This window comes from Rhineura floridana, chromosome 15 (assembly GCF_030035675.1).
Source record: "Rhineura floridana isolate rRhiFlo1 chromosome 15, rRhiFlo1.hap2, whole genome shotgun sequence".
Taxonomy (NCBI): Eukaryota; Metazoa; Chordata; class Lepidosauria; order Squamata; family Rhineuridae; genus Rhineura; species Rhineura floridana.
Window position 1 is genome coordinate 19,825,078 of NC_084494.1, and position 14,461 is coordinate 19,839,538.

Here is a 14,461-nt window from a genome sequence, read left to right on the forward strand (position 1 = left end):
ATAGTATAATGTGCTTCCACCAAAATAAAGATGGCATTCTGCCCCATGCCCCTGATATAGACTAGATAGCTTAGAATATTTTTATTTCTGAGTAAGTAGGCTGATATCCTTTAGTCCATTTAACTAGCTCAGGAATATATCGCTTTGGAAAAGACTTAAAAGTATAAATTTAAAGAAATTGGGGGATACCAGTGTTCCTGACCACCTGCTGTGTTCCAAATGAAAATGAGGCCAAAGCAAAAATTCATTCTTTTGCCAGCTCTAACCTTGGAACTGGAGGGGGAGACTGCACCTAGTTGGTGCTCTGAGCATAGAGCACTCCTCAGTTGCAGATGCAAGCCTCCACCTCCCTGCTGTAGCTGTGAGCTTGCTTTGTTTCTCTGTCTGACAGATTCTCCAAGCTAGTTTATCTCCATAGTTCCAGGTTCAGGCTCATCTTGGCCTCTGAGCCTGCCAAGGAGGGCAACTGAGTTTATCAAACCCTACCACTCATCTTCCAGTGACATTATGAGATGCTAGATTACAAATGAGAAACCAAAGCTGAAAGTGGCTTGCCTAAGACTTTCCAGAGAGTTCATGGCTGAACACACAATTGAATGCTGATCTAAATCTAACATCCACATTCTGGTTTAAAGCTGCAGCTTCATTAAGTTCTAGAGAGAAGGCTTAGTTAAGTATGTGCTTAACACTCTATTTGAGACCTGAAAGTGCTGAACTTGGCTTAATTGTGCCTCACAGTTATCATCACATAAACTATTTATATTTCACAATTTGATGTTTTGCAATTTAGTTTTCAAATTCTTTTTAACCGTGAATGACAACTCAGAAGAATTTAACTTGTACACAGCTAAAAACAAGTTTGTCCATAAACTGTTCCTTATCTGGTGGCCTTTGCTGAGTAATAAATTGCCTCCATGTGATCATGCACGGTCTTTGAGAACTGGAAATGAATTGGATCTTTTTTGGTCTTTTTCCATAGTGTTACTACTTACCTTTCAGGATATTATGCTGTAGTTTATTAAGGGCCCCGAGAGTGGTGAACAGAATATTAATACAAGAGAAAAATACAACAAAAGTACAATAAAACAAACTAAACAATATAAAGCAAAATCTCTAAATACCCACCAGTCACATTGGATATACATTTGTGAGCTGCATTCATTATCTCACCACAGGTGGAATTCTCCAGCATCCACTTTGCATTTAGAAGCCAGGTTAACCCACATTCTCCCCTCCTCAACTGCTCCAGGCTTTCACCTAGGAGCAAGCCCATCCACAAACAATTGCCCAGGCGGAGTGCCCTTGCCCTCATCAGACTCTGGAAGGAGTGACCCAAAGGGACAAATTCCCTTTGGTGTTTTTCCCTTTGGAGCAGCCCCTTTGTGGCTAGCCTGCTGGTGGCAGACTCAGCTACAGCAAAGTTTTTATTGTGCCGCAAGAGGATGCTGATGGATCACAAATGATTTAACAGAAGCTAAGATCAAGCACAGTTAAGATCTTTTTTTTAAGTCAATGGAAGAAGTGTTAAGCATCTGCTTAACTGTTCCATCAATGTCAATTGAAACAGATATGGCTTAACTTTTACTTGATCCTGTCTTTGCTATGTGTGGGAAGGCAGGCTAGTATTTTTTATATTTGGGCTCTAGCAACGTTTTGTGGCCAGGGTAATTGTGTTTGAAGAATGTGCATGGTATAGCTTTTGTATACAATGTACCATGGTTAGATGGTAAGATGATTTCCTTGATGATTTTCTTCGTCTTGCCTACTGGTAAAACTCTCTTCTAGCTTATGGTGTTTGGGGTGAAACTGCATATTACTGGAGACACAGGGCTGTCACCCTAACAAGCATCTTTGTGTCAAGCTATTCACATTTTACACGTACTTAGTACAGTACTTCTTTCCTGTCATGCATTTCTCTGCCCCCACTGCCCTGCATTGGCTGCTGCTGACTTGCAGAACTAAATCGAACTTGGGTGATTTTGAAGTTGCTGTTTTGTGTGTGAAAGACATTTATAGTTGTAGTTATTTAATTTATTAAAGATAAACATAATGCTTTGGAGCCAGACTATAGGCTTGAATACAAAAAGCTGCAAGCAGAAGGAATATAGCCACTAGCCTGTTTTGCAAGTGCTTAAGAATTTATACAGTGCTATAACAGGTTCTGTAAGATCCTCCGTGGCACAGAGTGGTAAGCGGTGGTAACGCAGCCGAAGCTCTGCTCACGGCCAGAGTTCGATTCCAACGGAAGGAGGAAGTCGAATCTCCGGTAAAAGGGGTCGAGGTCCACTCAGCCTTCCATCCATCCGTGGTCGGTAAAATGAGTACCCGGCATATGCTGGGGGGTAAAGAAAGGCCGGGGACGGAACTGGCAATCCCACCCCATATATACGGTCTGCCTAGTAAACGTCGCAAGACGTCACCCTAAGAGTCGGAAACGACTCGCACTATAAGTGCGGGGGCACCTTTACCTTTATAATAGGTTCTGTAATGGTTCCTGTGTTTCTGCTTATGCAGGAAATTGCACAAACAGAATGGATTTGGTTTCACTTTTCTCACACAAGAGCACTAGTGCAAGCTATAAACCTTTCTATAAGCAGAAGACCTTTCTGTCAGCAGAAGGGCATGTTTGGATCTAACTCAATGTTTATTTAGAATTAATTTTTTTATGTATGTGCCCTGTTAATTTTTTTTTTAATGTGGTCTGTTTTACACCCTGATAAGAGTTCACTTTTGTTTGAAAAGTACAAAAAATGCCCGGTGATCATACTTAGGGTGCTTGAAAACTCAGAGTAAGAATTCAATGAAGGAGCAAAGCAGATAATAGGAAAAAGAGCTGCTTGTACGTGTCCATCTCTGCATCCTCTGTTTTTTTCCTGCTAGACTTATTTGGCTGATGCCACTAGGGCTTCCCTATAGAAAGCATAGTTGTGATGTAATTCCCAGGAAGACCTGGAGACATTCATTTATCTAAGCAAGACCTCAGATATGAATTGGTTTCAAAAGTACATATCCTGTAAAAACACCAGGCCAGTATAAACAGACAGCCCTGCAAATGAACTTTGTTGTCCTGAGTCTACTTTTTAAAACAGGAATATATGTATATTTAAAGGGAGTGTCTTGCTTACTTTGGAGAAATAACAATTAGGTCTGTAGTTGCATGTAAACTAATATCTCATTCTCCACTTCAAAGCCTTGAATGGTGGGTTGGAGAGATTTGTAAACCCTGATGTTTTGTTTGTATTTTCCCAGGTGAACTGGAAAGAATCCAGTAACAAAGCAGGTTGTTTTGGCCATTGGGCCAAAGTATAGCTCAGTTACTGTCTGTGTTCTCTTATTGCTGAATGGCAGGACCAACCTAAGACATTTTGCTGTCTGAGGCAAAAGACAAGATGGTGCTCTCTACCGTTGTATGTACAGAAGCTGCCTGGGCTGGCAATCAATATTGGTAACAGGATAGTATTCTCTACTGCACCTGTTGGCAGCAGACTTGTATAGGGGTACATAACAGGTCACGCAGCACACATAGCTCTGTCCTCCAGCAGAAGGATACAACCAGAGGGCTCAGGAAGAACAACTAGGGGTCTGCCACTGCTGGCCCCAGCATCTGCTGCCTGAGTCACTTCATTCTTCCTAACGATTGGGCCAGCCCTGCTGAATGGGATTATCATCATCATCATCATCCCACCCTTCCTCCCAGAAGAAGCCCAGGGTGGCAAACAAAACTCTAAAAGCACTCTAAAACTTCTTAAAAACAGACTGTAAAATATATTAAAACGAAACATCTTTAAAAACATATATTTTTTTTAAAAAAAGCTTTAAAAACATATTAAAAACCAATTCCAGTACCGACACAGACTGGGATAAGTCTCCACTTAAAAGGCTTGTTGAAAGAGAAAGATCTCCAGTAGGTGCAGAAAAGATAACAGCGATGGTGCCATGTCTTATATCTGGCAAGCAGCTGAACAGTAGCTCTTCAGTTGCAGTGAATACACAGAAAATGGTTAACAGTGTTCCTATGGGAAATTGGGGAGCGGGGAGTTAGCCTAAGAGCTATATGCTTTTCTTTTCATACAATCTCTTGATCCAGCAAGCCACTTGTAATAAATGTTGCAGAGGTAGAGCTAGGTAGGACACTTGCTAAGCCCTCAGATTTTTCGTAGAACCTTCGCTGTGTCCATAAACTGGAGTTTATGGCCAGTTCTGCAAGTTTTACAGATTCAAAAAAGGTTTCAGTTTAACATTGGTGTTGTGCATTAATGTTTAAAGGGGGTCTTGTAAATGTCTATATATGGAGATGTTGTGTGGAAATTGGTTGTCCCTGTAACTTTTCTGTAGTCAGAATTGTTAATGGATTCAGCTGCACAAAAGCTGGAGATAAAAGAAAAATTGTAGGTGAAATCAGTACATGTAGGCACTCATTGCAGCACTTCAGAATGCCAATCTGTGACTGCTAAAATATTCCCAAATCAGATGTAATGTTCTCAGTCTGATAAATCATGGCTTGATAGTCTGGTTTGGAGAGAGTTCTTAAATCACAGTTTTCTGGTTTTAATATCAAGGGAAACTGGTTTAAGAAACTAGGAACGCATTCCCAAAGCTGGGTGCATGAGGAAAGAGGGCCTGCAGGCACATGGTTTACTCCTGGCCTGCTAAAGCATAGTTTATTGGATGAATGTTGTTATGTATGAACCAGGTCATGTCAGAATCAGCCCACAGTTAAAAAAAGAGTGGACACTTACTTTGATTAATTAATAATGGCTACCAAGTGACACCCACACACTGCATTTTGGCAGGGGTTGCCAACCTTTTTGGGCTCATGGACATGTTTGCAAACTGGAGAACCTGTAATGATCAACACACACACCCTGCAGCTAAGTACATACTGCAACCTATTCTGTTGGCTACAACAGAATGCCTGTTTTAAGCCTAATTTCAGCAGGGAGGGAGACTCTGTGGGCATTCCCTGCATTTTGGATAAAAGTATAAAAAGATTCGAAAACTCTTCTCAACCAATATTTGAATTTAAACAGAATTGTAATGTGCCATCAAATGCTTGTGGGGGTTGTTTGCTGTGAAACAGTGGCTATCAGCTGGTGTCTGACAATTCAGCAGGGGGAGGGACCTTCAATTTAAGAATATAAAAGAGCCCTGCTTGATGAGACTAAACACCTATCTGGACAGACCAAGACCTGTCCTAGTCCAAAGCAGAACATGAGGGCAGTAGCCCTTTTCTGTGTTTTTCCCCAGCAACGCTACATTATCCTTGCCTTGTGATTGTTTATACAGAGTTGGGAAACCTCTGACCCATGTGCCAAATTTGGGCCGGCCTGGTTCTCAGTTTGGCTTGTGAGGTCACTTTCTGCAAACCATGTCCACCTCCCCACATCTGATGTCGTATGTTACTTCAAGCCGGCTGGATTGGCTGGGTTACCGAGTTCCTCGTGGGGAACTTGATCACACAGCCAATGCCTGAAGAAAGCAAGGGAATTTGAAAGGCAGACAAGGCAACCCACCTGTCAATCATCTGAAGTCATAATAGTGTCAGGTGATTGACAGGTGAGTTGCCTACCCACCTGTCAAATTGGGTGATGGACACCAGTAAGGATCTGGCCTGCTGGGCCAAAAAGATTCTCCATCCCTGTGTGGAACCACATTTGTTCTATTTTAGGAGAGGTACTGCGCAGAAGTGAGCTGGGGACAATGTGAATGCCTGATGTTTGTGCTCTCTGACAGCTCTGAGTCCTTGAGCATTTGGCAGGGACAGCACAATAACAACAAATATCTGCTATGATGAAATCATAGAAATATCTGATTTCTATGATGACATTTAGCACCTACTTTAGCAGAACTGGTCATTTATCTTTGTGTTCCTTCTGTGAGCATAATTGTGAATGACATCCTAGATGTAATACAACTAGCTATATATATATAGTTTATATATATATATAGAATGAAAATATTCGCTTGTGTACAATACTATACTTGCATGTAAAACATTTTTTTTCTCGACAAAAATTACTGCTCCCATCACCTTACCTGTCATGGGGAGCACTGGATAGATAGTCCTTGTTACCTTTGGAACTTTGTGATCAGCTTGCAGTGGTTTTGTGCTCACATAACACTTCTTCAGTTAAGTTTCTTATCCATTTCTGTTAACAGAAACATGACAACTGAAAAGAGTTTAGTGGCAGAGGCTGAGACTCCTAAGCAGCAGCCGCCAAAAGAGGAGGAGGCAGCTGCTGAAACAGGAACACAGGAAGCTTCCTTGGAGAAAGCACCTGAGGGGGATACTCAATCAAAGAAGAAGCTTAAAGCATCCAATGGTGACACGCCTACACGAGAGGACCACAGCAAGAACAAAGAACGAACTTCTGAAAGTCGGGGCCTGTCACGTCTGTTTTCATCATTCCTCAAGAGGCCCAAATCTCAGGTCTCTGAGGAAGAAGGCAACGAAGCAGAAACAAAGGAACTTTGTGAAGGAGGCCAGAAAGAGTCGGATATAGGAGTTGATCTCAATGAAGAGATTCTGCTGAAAGCCCCAATAGCAGCTCCTGAACCTGAGCTCAGGACTGACCCATCTTTAGATCTTCATTCCCTCAGCAGTGCAGAAACACAGGTAAATATCACACAACCTAGTTTTCTGTCTAACTGGTAAAGAGACATTCAAAAAAGTTATTGTGTGTGCAGCCTGATCCTATACTTGTGACTTTTATGGAGCTTGTTCCATAAGCAAGTGTGAATAGAAGCGCAGCCTTAGGTTGTATCCAGATAAGCTCTACTCAGAGTAGACCCAGTGAAATTAGTGGGCCCAGATTACTCACATTAATTTCAGTGGGTCTACTTTGAGTATTACTAACATTGGATACAGTTCTTAGTATCTAATTGGTGAAGAGGTTGAACCGATTCTAAGCTGTTATACAGTAGGGCCCCGCTTTACGGCGCTTTGCTTTACGGCGCTTTGCTAATGCGTCGGTCTCAATTAGATGCAATTAGACTAAAGCCCCACTCATACGGCACTTGTTCTGCTTTTACAGCGGTTTTTGGGCGTCACGCACCATTCTATTCAATGAGTTCCGCTTTTCAGCAGTTTTCACTTTTTGGCGGGGGTCTGGAACGTAACCTGCTTTATGAGTGGGGCCCTGCTGTAGTTCCAAAGATTAAGATAAACACTGGCAGTTTCTAGATTTTCTCTTTGTTTAACAAGATTTATATATCATTTAATAAAAAAAACTTACTAAAAGAGATTTATGCAGTATTACTTAAATAGCCAGTGCTGTGTGCTATGATCTAGTTCCCAGTGTATGTATGAATATCAGCTTTAAAACAGCAACACACCTTTGAAGACTTGTGAAATGACTACTGCATAGTAGCACTTGCTCAGGCACAATAGTTAAAGGGTGGCCTTGAACAAGTCACTACCTTTGCAATTTAACCCTAACTCACAAGGTTATTGTGAAGCTAAAACAAAACACTCATGTAAATGAATATTTGCAAGTTATTCTTTAGCTGTACCAGTGTATGGTAGAGTTTTATGTTTTCATATATAGTATTTTTTCCATTTTCATTCAAATTAGAGTAACATAAGGGTGTCTATCATGCATATCATGATGAAATGCAAGTTTTGTCTTGGCTTCCATTTGTAATTTTCTAAATAGCTTTGTGCTCACTGCCTCAGGTCAGACTTCTCAAACCCAGTCTTCCAAACCATGGTCTGGAGGCTTGGGAATGCACTCCCTCTTCCCCTCTTGTATGCTAGTAACCCCTCTCACTTCTTGGTTTTCTCTGACATGATGTCTGAATTGGCAAACTGGTTGGAATTGCCTCCATCCCTTAAAATTTGGAGGCAATGTGCTAACCATAGTTTGCTAGTTTGGAAGTCATGGCAATGGTTAGAGGAAATAATAGTTTATGAAGCTGACTTCACCCATAGAAATAGAGAGACATTAAAGAGCAGTTAATCTAAAATGGATCCACAAGTTTCTGATGTTTTTACAGCTATGCCCAGTTCATTCTCACGTTTAACTATGGTTTAGTATCTTCCCAATGCAACCATTGTCCAATAATAGGCAGTCAGTTGACCATATATGACCAGATAGTGGATTTGTATTTCAATCCAATCTGAATTTATTTAGACAGTTTATTTATTTGCATGGTGGCCTGCTCCATAGGCTTAGGCAAAGCTTACTTAACTTCACTTAACCACACAGACAGGTGTTGGAATAGAAATGCTATATTTTCCAAGCTTCTTTCACTCAGTTCTCCAGAATGAGATGGTACAAGCTGTAGATGTTGCAGACTTTCATGTTTTGTTGAAGATTTATTAATAGCTTTCATTTTCAGCATTAATACTCAGTTGAACTACCATAGGTGAATTTCTGACCCTCAGTTTCAATTACAATGGTTGTTTAAATGGAGTTAAAGATTCCAAAGACATACACATTCCTACTCATTAAGAGAGTACTTGCTTTGCTACCATGAGCCAGTTCATTTTCAAAATGGTAAAAGATGACCATGTTCAATACCTTTATACAAATATAGTATTGTGATTGTTAAATAATATATGGCAGTATTTTCTAAATTTGTTTTTCAAAAATGCTAAGGTTTGTTCAATTATTTCAGCCTGCTCAGGAAGACAGGAGAGAAGATCAGGATCAAGATCAAGATCTGGAGAACAGAGATCTAGAAATTAAAGAAGGAGAGCAGGTGGAATGCTCTAATACAGACGAAAAAAAGGAGAATATCAAGGCGAAAGCAGACAAAGACTTAAAAGGTTCCCAGAAAACAGCCAGAAGACCCAGAAACAGCATGCACTGCAAGATTACTTTGCTGGATGACACAATTTTTGAGTGTTCTCTGGATGTAAGCATACCTATATTAGGAAAGCTATATTAAACTTCTGATTCTTTTTCTAATGTTGGCTTGTGTGCTCAAGTGAGGGTCCCTGTTGTACCTGGCATGGAATGGGGTAGGGGAGGATGTGGTTGTGGGAGGACCAGATAGACCACCTGGTTGACCCTGTGTTTTTAAAAAGGAGGACAACCACAGAGAAGGTTCAGCATGGCTTCATATTCATCCACCCTTTATATCTGTGTAGTTTGTTAACTGTTTAAGTCTCACAGTAGAACAGTCAACTTCTGCTTGATCAGGCCAAGAATGCCTGATTGACCTTGGAAGTCTGATTTTTCACTTTCCTTGTAGTACAAGTTTTTTTGTGAAATAAGCTTTTCACTAATGGCACTTTGGGCAGGGACTTGGTATTGGTAGCGGGTAACTGATTGGAACATACTAAGTCCCCTTGGAAGACCTACCTTTACAACTGGAAGATGTAATGCAATGTTTCTCAATCTTTTTAAAACCATGTCCCTTTTTAGCTAACATAAAAATCCCATGAGCCCCCTTCAAACCTGCCTCCCCTAATTATTTTATTTCAAAAGGATTGAAATATTGTGACATTTAATTATAAATGCAGTAAAATAAATCATAATTTAAAGTATACATAATGAATATATTCATTCAATTTTTACTTACATTGTATATCTTTTTTGGAAACACACCTCAAGGTCTTCATATGCCCTCCACTTTGGGGGCCACGTCCCACTGGTTGAGAAACACTGAGGTGATAGCTCCAGCCCCAGAACAATGGCTAGGGATAGCAGGAAATACCTGCAAATCCTGTCCTGTGGCTTTTGCCCACCCATTGGATATAGTTCAGCTAGCTGGCAGGCTGAACACTGGGTACTGCAACAGTAGAGTTCTTGCTCCCTTGTGCCAAACAGTTGGAAGTTAGTTATTTGATAAATTTGTGGTCTGTTTTATTCCAGCATAATGTGTTGGCTGTCTCTTCCCTCTCCCTGCTCTCTACTGCAGACACTATCAATAAAGCAGGGAACCCTCCTGTAATAACAAAGAGTGGCAATCCATTCTCCCCACCCCCATGTGAAACCTAACCTTAATGTGAAATGTTTTCTTGAGACCTCTATAGGAATTCTAGATCTTATTAAAATATTCATCTTAATTTTTAATATTAACAGTGATAGTATTTGTTAGTATAGTTTTAAAGAATCCAAATCACAGTTCTAATGTAAATTACTATAGAAATGTCCAGAAAACCATAATGGTAGCAGTATTTTGTTTGCTTGGATTTCTAACTGGCCTGATTTCAGGACTTTCTCAGGATGGATAATATCAGTTTTGTCAGAAACACACATTTCTGTATCTGGAATGCTCACATTTTAACTGAATTTCAGTAAATAAGGGGCTCAATGTAACTAAATTTCAGTAAATAAGGGGCTCAATGAATAAGGAGGGCAAACAAATCATCACAATAAAGGAATAAATTGAATTTTACAGATCAAAGTTGAAAGGGATCAAGATGCATCACGATATGTCATTTTCCATAAGGTGCTCTCAGGTTAAGCAATAAGCTGTGAAGTATTTCTTTAACTTTGTACAATAGGGCCCTGCTTTATGGTGCTTTGCTTTAGGGCCCTTCGCTAATGTGGCAGTCTCAGTTAGACACAATTAGACTAAAGCCCCACTCATACGGCACTTGTTCCACTTTTATGGTGGTTTTCCGGCGTTGCGCACCATTCTATTCAGTGAGTTCTGCTTTTCAGCAGTTTTTGCTTTTCAACGGGGGTGCCGTATGAGTGGGGCCCTGTATCTGAAATAGTAATGAAAATGCTTTGTCAATCTGTTTCTTGATGCTGAGACTTTTCTGAGCTCATTAATACCCTATGTACCCTGGTTAAAACTGAGCACACATGTATGTCAATTACCTTAACTGATCCTGTATAATTAGGTCAGTGCATCTATGTACAGCTCTAATGGTACTATTACTGTCGGATACGATTAGCTTCTACCTGCTAATGCAGTCGTGTGTGTGCGGTGGTGGTGATAAAACTTTATTCATCCAATGTGCAGAGCACAGAGCTGGGTTTAGCTTCTTGTAATGAAATAGAAGCTTTTGAACATACTGCTACATATGGGAAAGGAACTATAGTTCAGTGGTAGATCACATGCTTACCTTACATAAGGTCCCATGTTCAGGCCCTAGCATCTTTAATTAAAGGATCCTGGTTTGAAACCCTGGAAATTGCTCCTAACCAGAGTAGACAATGATATGATACTATAATTTATTTATTTATTTATTGTATTTGTATACCGCCCCATAGCCGAAGCTCTCTGGGCGGTTTACAGCAACTACTATAAAGCAGCTCTTAAGAGTCTTTTGGTATGAGGTCTGTTTGTGGTGGGCAGAGGATTGCTGGAGCATAGAAAGTCAAGCCTTGGCAAACAAAGAATGTTCCTGTGTTGATTGATGTGCTTAGGACTCCAGGGGAAACACTGGTTTGGCTCTTAGCCAAACACACATGTACAAAGTTCCAGAGAAATGTAGGTTAGATTAAACAGGCTGAAATTCACTTTCCTGTTATAAGGTTAGATTGAACTAGTTCCTCACCACCAACCTACATCTTACTTTCCATTGTATCAGATAAGTACAAACTGGATTTTTGGGACCGTCTACTTTCCAAGAGAAGAGTTAAGAGCTAACTCATGTGGGGGACACTGGGTTTTCAGCCCTCTCTTTTCCTTTTATAAGGCAAATAAGTATGTGTATGCCTGCAGGCAATAATCAGTGGTGTTCAACCCCCTTCCCCCCAGCCATTCAAAACCAGAAGTAAGACAAAAGTGGGGAGGAAAGATGCACACATCCTTTGCTTCTTCATTTGTATTACCACAGCAAGCACAGTTTGGGGAACCCGTGTTTCCTAAGATAATGTCCTCAAAATGGAAGTAGTTTCTTAAATATTCTCCTGAGCAGCATGAGGTTCCTTTTCTGTCAAAACATCCCTTTTCTCTTGACATCCAAGTGAACCATCCTAACAAAACAACAGTCTAAAAGTGATTGGTATTCATTTTCTGAGACTTCTCAAAAGTAAATGGTAAATGATGTTTGAGTCACTGCCCAAGATAGAAATAGAAGCCAGCCCTATTCTAAGAGCCTGTGGTTGTGTATATTTGAATACAAAAAAATAAAAGTGACCATATATTTGTGTTCATGTGCAGAAACATGCCAAAGGGCAGGATCTTCTAAAGAAAGTATGTGATCACCTCAATCTTTTGGAAGAAGACTATTTTGGACTGGCCATATGGGATACCCCAATTTCCAAGGTAAGAAGAATGCAGAAATGAGAGAGAATTGACCTGCTTAGAGTTGTGTAGTAAAGCATTTACTTAAAGAAGGAAGTGTATTGGGAAAACAGAAATAAAACATTGAAATGCAAGCAGCTGAAAATAAAATCTAATATGCAGATATTTAGTCTGATAGCACTGGTAGAAGTTTGCAGAGGCTGGCTTTAACACAGAAAGGTGCTCAAGTTACAGAAACTGCATAGTACTTCACATATAATGGGTTTTCTTGATAGGTCAGTACCGTGGACAGCATCTCCCTCCAGTTGTTTCGGGCCTCTCTCCATAGGGCAATGCTATATTTAAAGCAGGGTTGGGCTGGGAAGACATTTTTTTCAGGAGCCATTCTACATTGGGAGCTCTTAAACAATTAAATCTGTATTCTCAAAATTAATGTCACTTGGAGATTTTGATCCAATCCATGCTGGATGCTCCTTTGTGAGTTGTGAATGAATGAATGAAACTTTATTTTTACCCCACCCTTTTTCCAAACTGGAACTCAGGGTGGCTTACAAAGAAAACTACATGTAGTTAAAAGCATACAAAAACATACAATTAAAATACAATTAAACTATACTCAACCTTAAAACCATGGAACAGGCACTTAAAATACTAAAAAAACAATTTAAAATAATACAAATAATAGCATAAATCAAGTAGAAACAACCATTATTAAGAAGGGGATGGCTGTTTAAGCTGAATTTTCTGGGACTTTTTGAAGACACACAACCCCATAGAGAGGCTCCTTGAAGTGATCATCTGCAGTTGAAGATGGCTGTGACATGTTTTCATGCATGGCAATCCTGGGTCTCCTTTTAGTTTATAGATAGCTTACGTATCTCACCTAAGATCCAAGTAGTGCACACAAAAAAAGCTATTATAGGACCCATTTCCTTTAGCTGTGAACTAGATGACAGGTGGATCTTAGGGCTCATCCAAACGGAGCGGGATATTCCACGTTTTCCATATTCAGTTTGTCATCTGACAGTCCTCACTTTACCTGTTATTCGCTCTTTCCCAATAATAAAAACCACGGTTTTTTTGTGCCCACACACGCAGCAGGAAGATCCCTATATTCTTTTTGCTTTTTCCCAGCTCCTCCTGTAAGACCAGCCCCTATCAGCCAATTGGCCCACAAAAAATGACATGTGCTCCTCTCCCTCTTTGCAACGAAGCACAAAATGCGAGCGCGAAAGTTTGAATTTCCTGTGGCTGTAATGGAGTTCTTTGCCACTCGCCGCTCTGGAGCATTTGTATTTTTGTATCTCTGTTAACTCATATTTGCGCTATTTTGCAAAACCAACTGTATGCTTTTCTACCTTTACGCATGTTAACGTTTCTGGAGATACATTTTAAAAAAGAAAAAACCTGCATGAAATAAGAGTTTATATCCAGCTACTATTTGGGTTCCTATTGCATTGTACATAACCATATTTCCCTTTCATGAATTCAAGCTACCATAAGAGTTAAACATCAAGTAGTGAAAGAGAACATTAGTTCTTGCATGAAGGGATGGGATCCTTATACTTTGCAACTGTTTACACTTCAATGTGAAATTGACAAGCAGTAGTAGCAGCAGCAGCCCCTCTGCAGAATGCACATAAAGGGATGGGATCATTATCCTTGGATACAATGTTTCCGCTCACTCCAAAATTAACAAGCAGCAGCAGCAGCAGCAGCTCTGCAGAACGCACATAAAGGGATTGGATCATTATCTTTCCACTTCAATGTGAAATTAACAAGCAGGCAGTAGAAGCAGCTCTGCAGAGAGAGAAAAAACTTCCTTCTTTCATCCTTCAGAGGGGCAAAATAATTTGAAAGGGAAGAAGGGGCGGGAGAGAGAAAAGGAAAAAAAAAACTCCTAAAAGATCTTAAAAGCCCAGTAGAGCGTGGTGTTCAGGGCCAGATCTGTGCCGATCTTCTTCGCCCTGGAAGCAAAGGTGGCTTTCTTGTGGCTACTGCCACTTGCTGCTGGGGCAGTGCAGCGAACCGATCAGCTGTGAGGCGGCTGGCAATCAGCTGGTGGGCTGCTTGGGCCCCCCCAGCCTTTTGTCAGGGCTACTGCCCCTGGCTTCCATCAGCCTGGGCAGTGCAGTGACCCGAGCTGCGGCTGACGACCAGCTGGCCAGCGGTCCACTGCGACCTGCCACCCCTCGCTAGCTTGCGCATAAGTGGAAAAATGAATTGGGCTGGCAACCACCACTTCTTTCTCCCCTGCCTACAACGTGGCTGCATAAACTGCAGTACCTCCTTGTGTGCAAATGCGGAA

The 14,461-nt window shown here is 40.8% G+C and overlaps 1 protein-coding gene across 49 annotated transcripts in view; it reads left to right on the plus strand.

Moving 5' to 3' along the window:
- EPB41 (erythrocyte membrane protein band 4.1) overlaps window positions 1–14,461 on the plus strand; it is a 161,983-nt gene that overhangs the window by 78,285 nt on the left and 69,237 nt on the right. For 48 of the 49 annotated variants that reach the window (XM_061596191.1, XM_061596203.1, XM_061596227.1 and 45 more), the window contains exons 2-4: window positions 6,160–6,616; window positions 8,620–8,859; window positions 12,070–12,174. In XM_061596191.1, the coding sequence (XP_061452175.1) occupies window positions 6,164–6,616; window positions 8,620–8,859; window positions 12,070–12,174 (798 nt within the window). In that variant the 5' untranslated portion in view covers window positions 6,160–6,163. The remainder of the gene's footprint in view (window positions 1–6,159; window positions 6,617–8,619; window positions 8,860–12,069; window positions 12,175–14,461) is intronic. The other variant, XM_061596215.1, reaches the window with a different exon arrangement.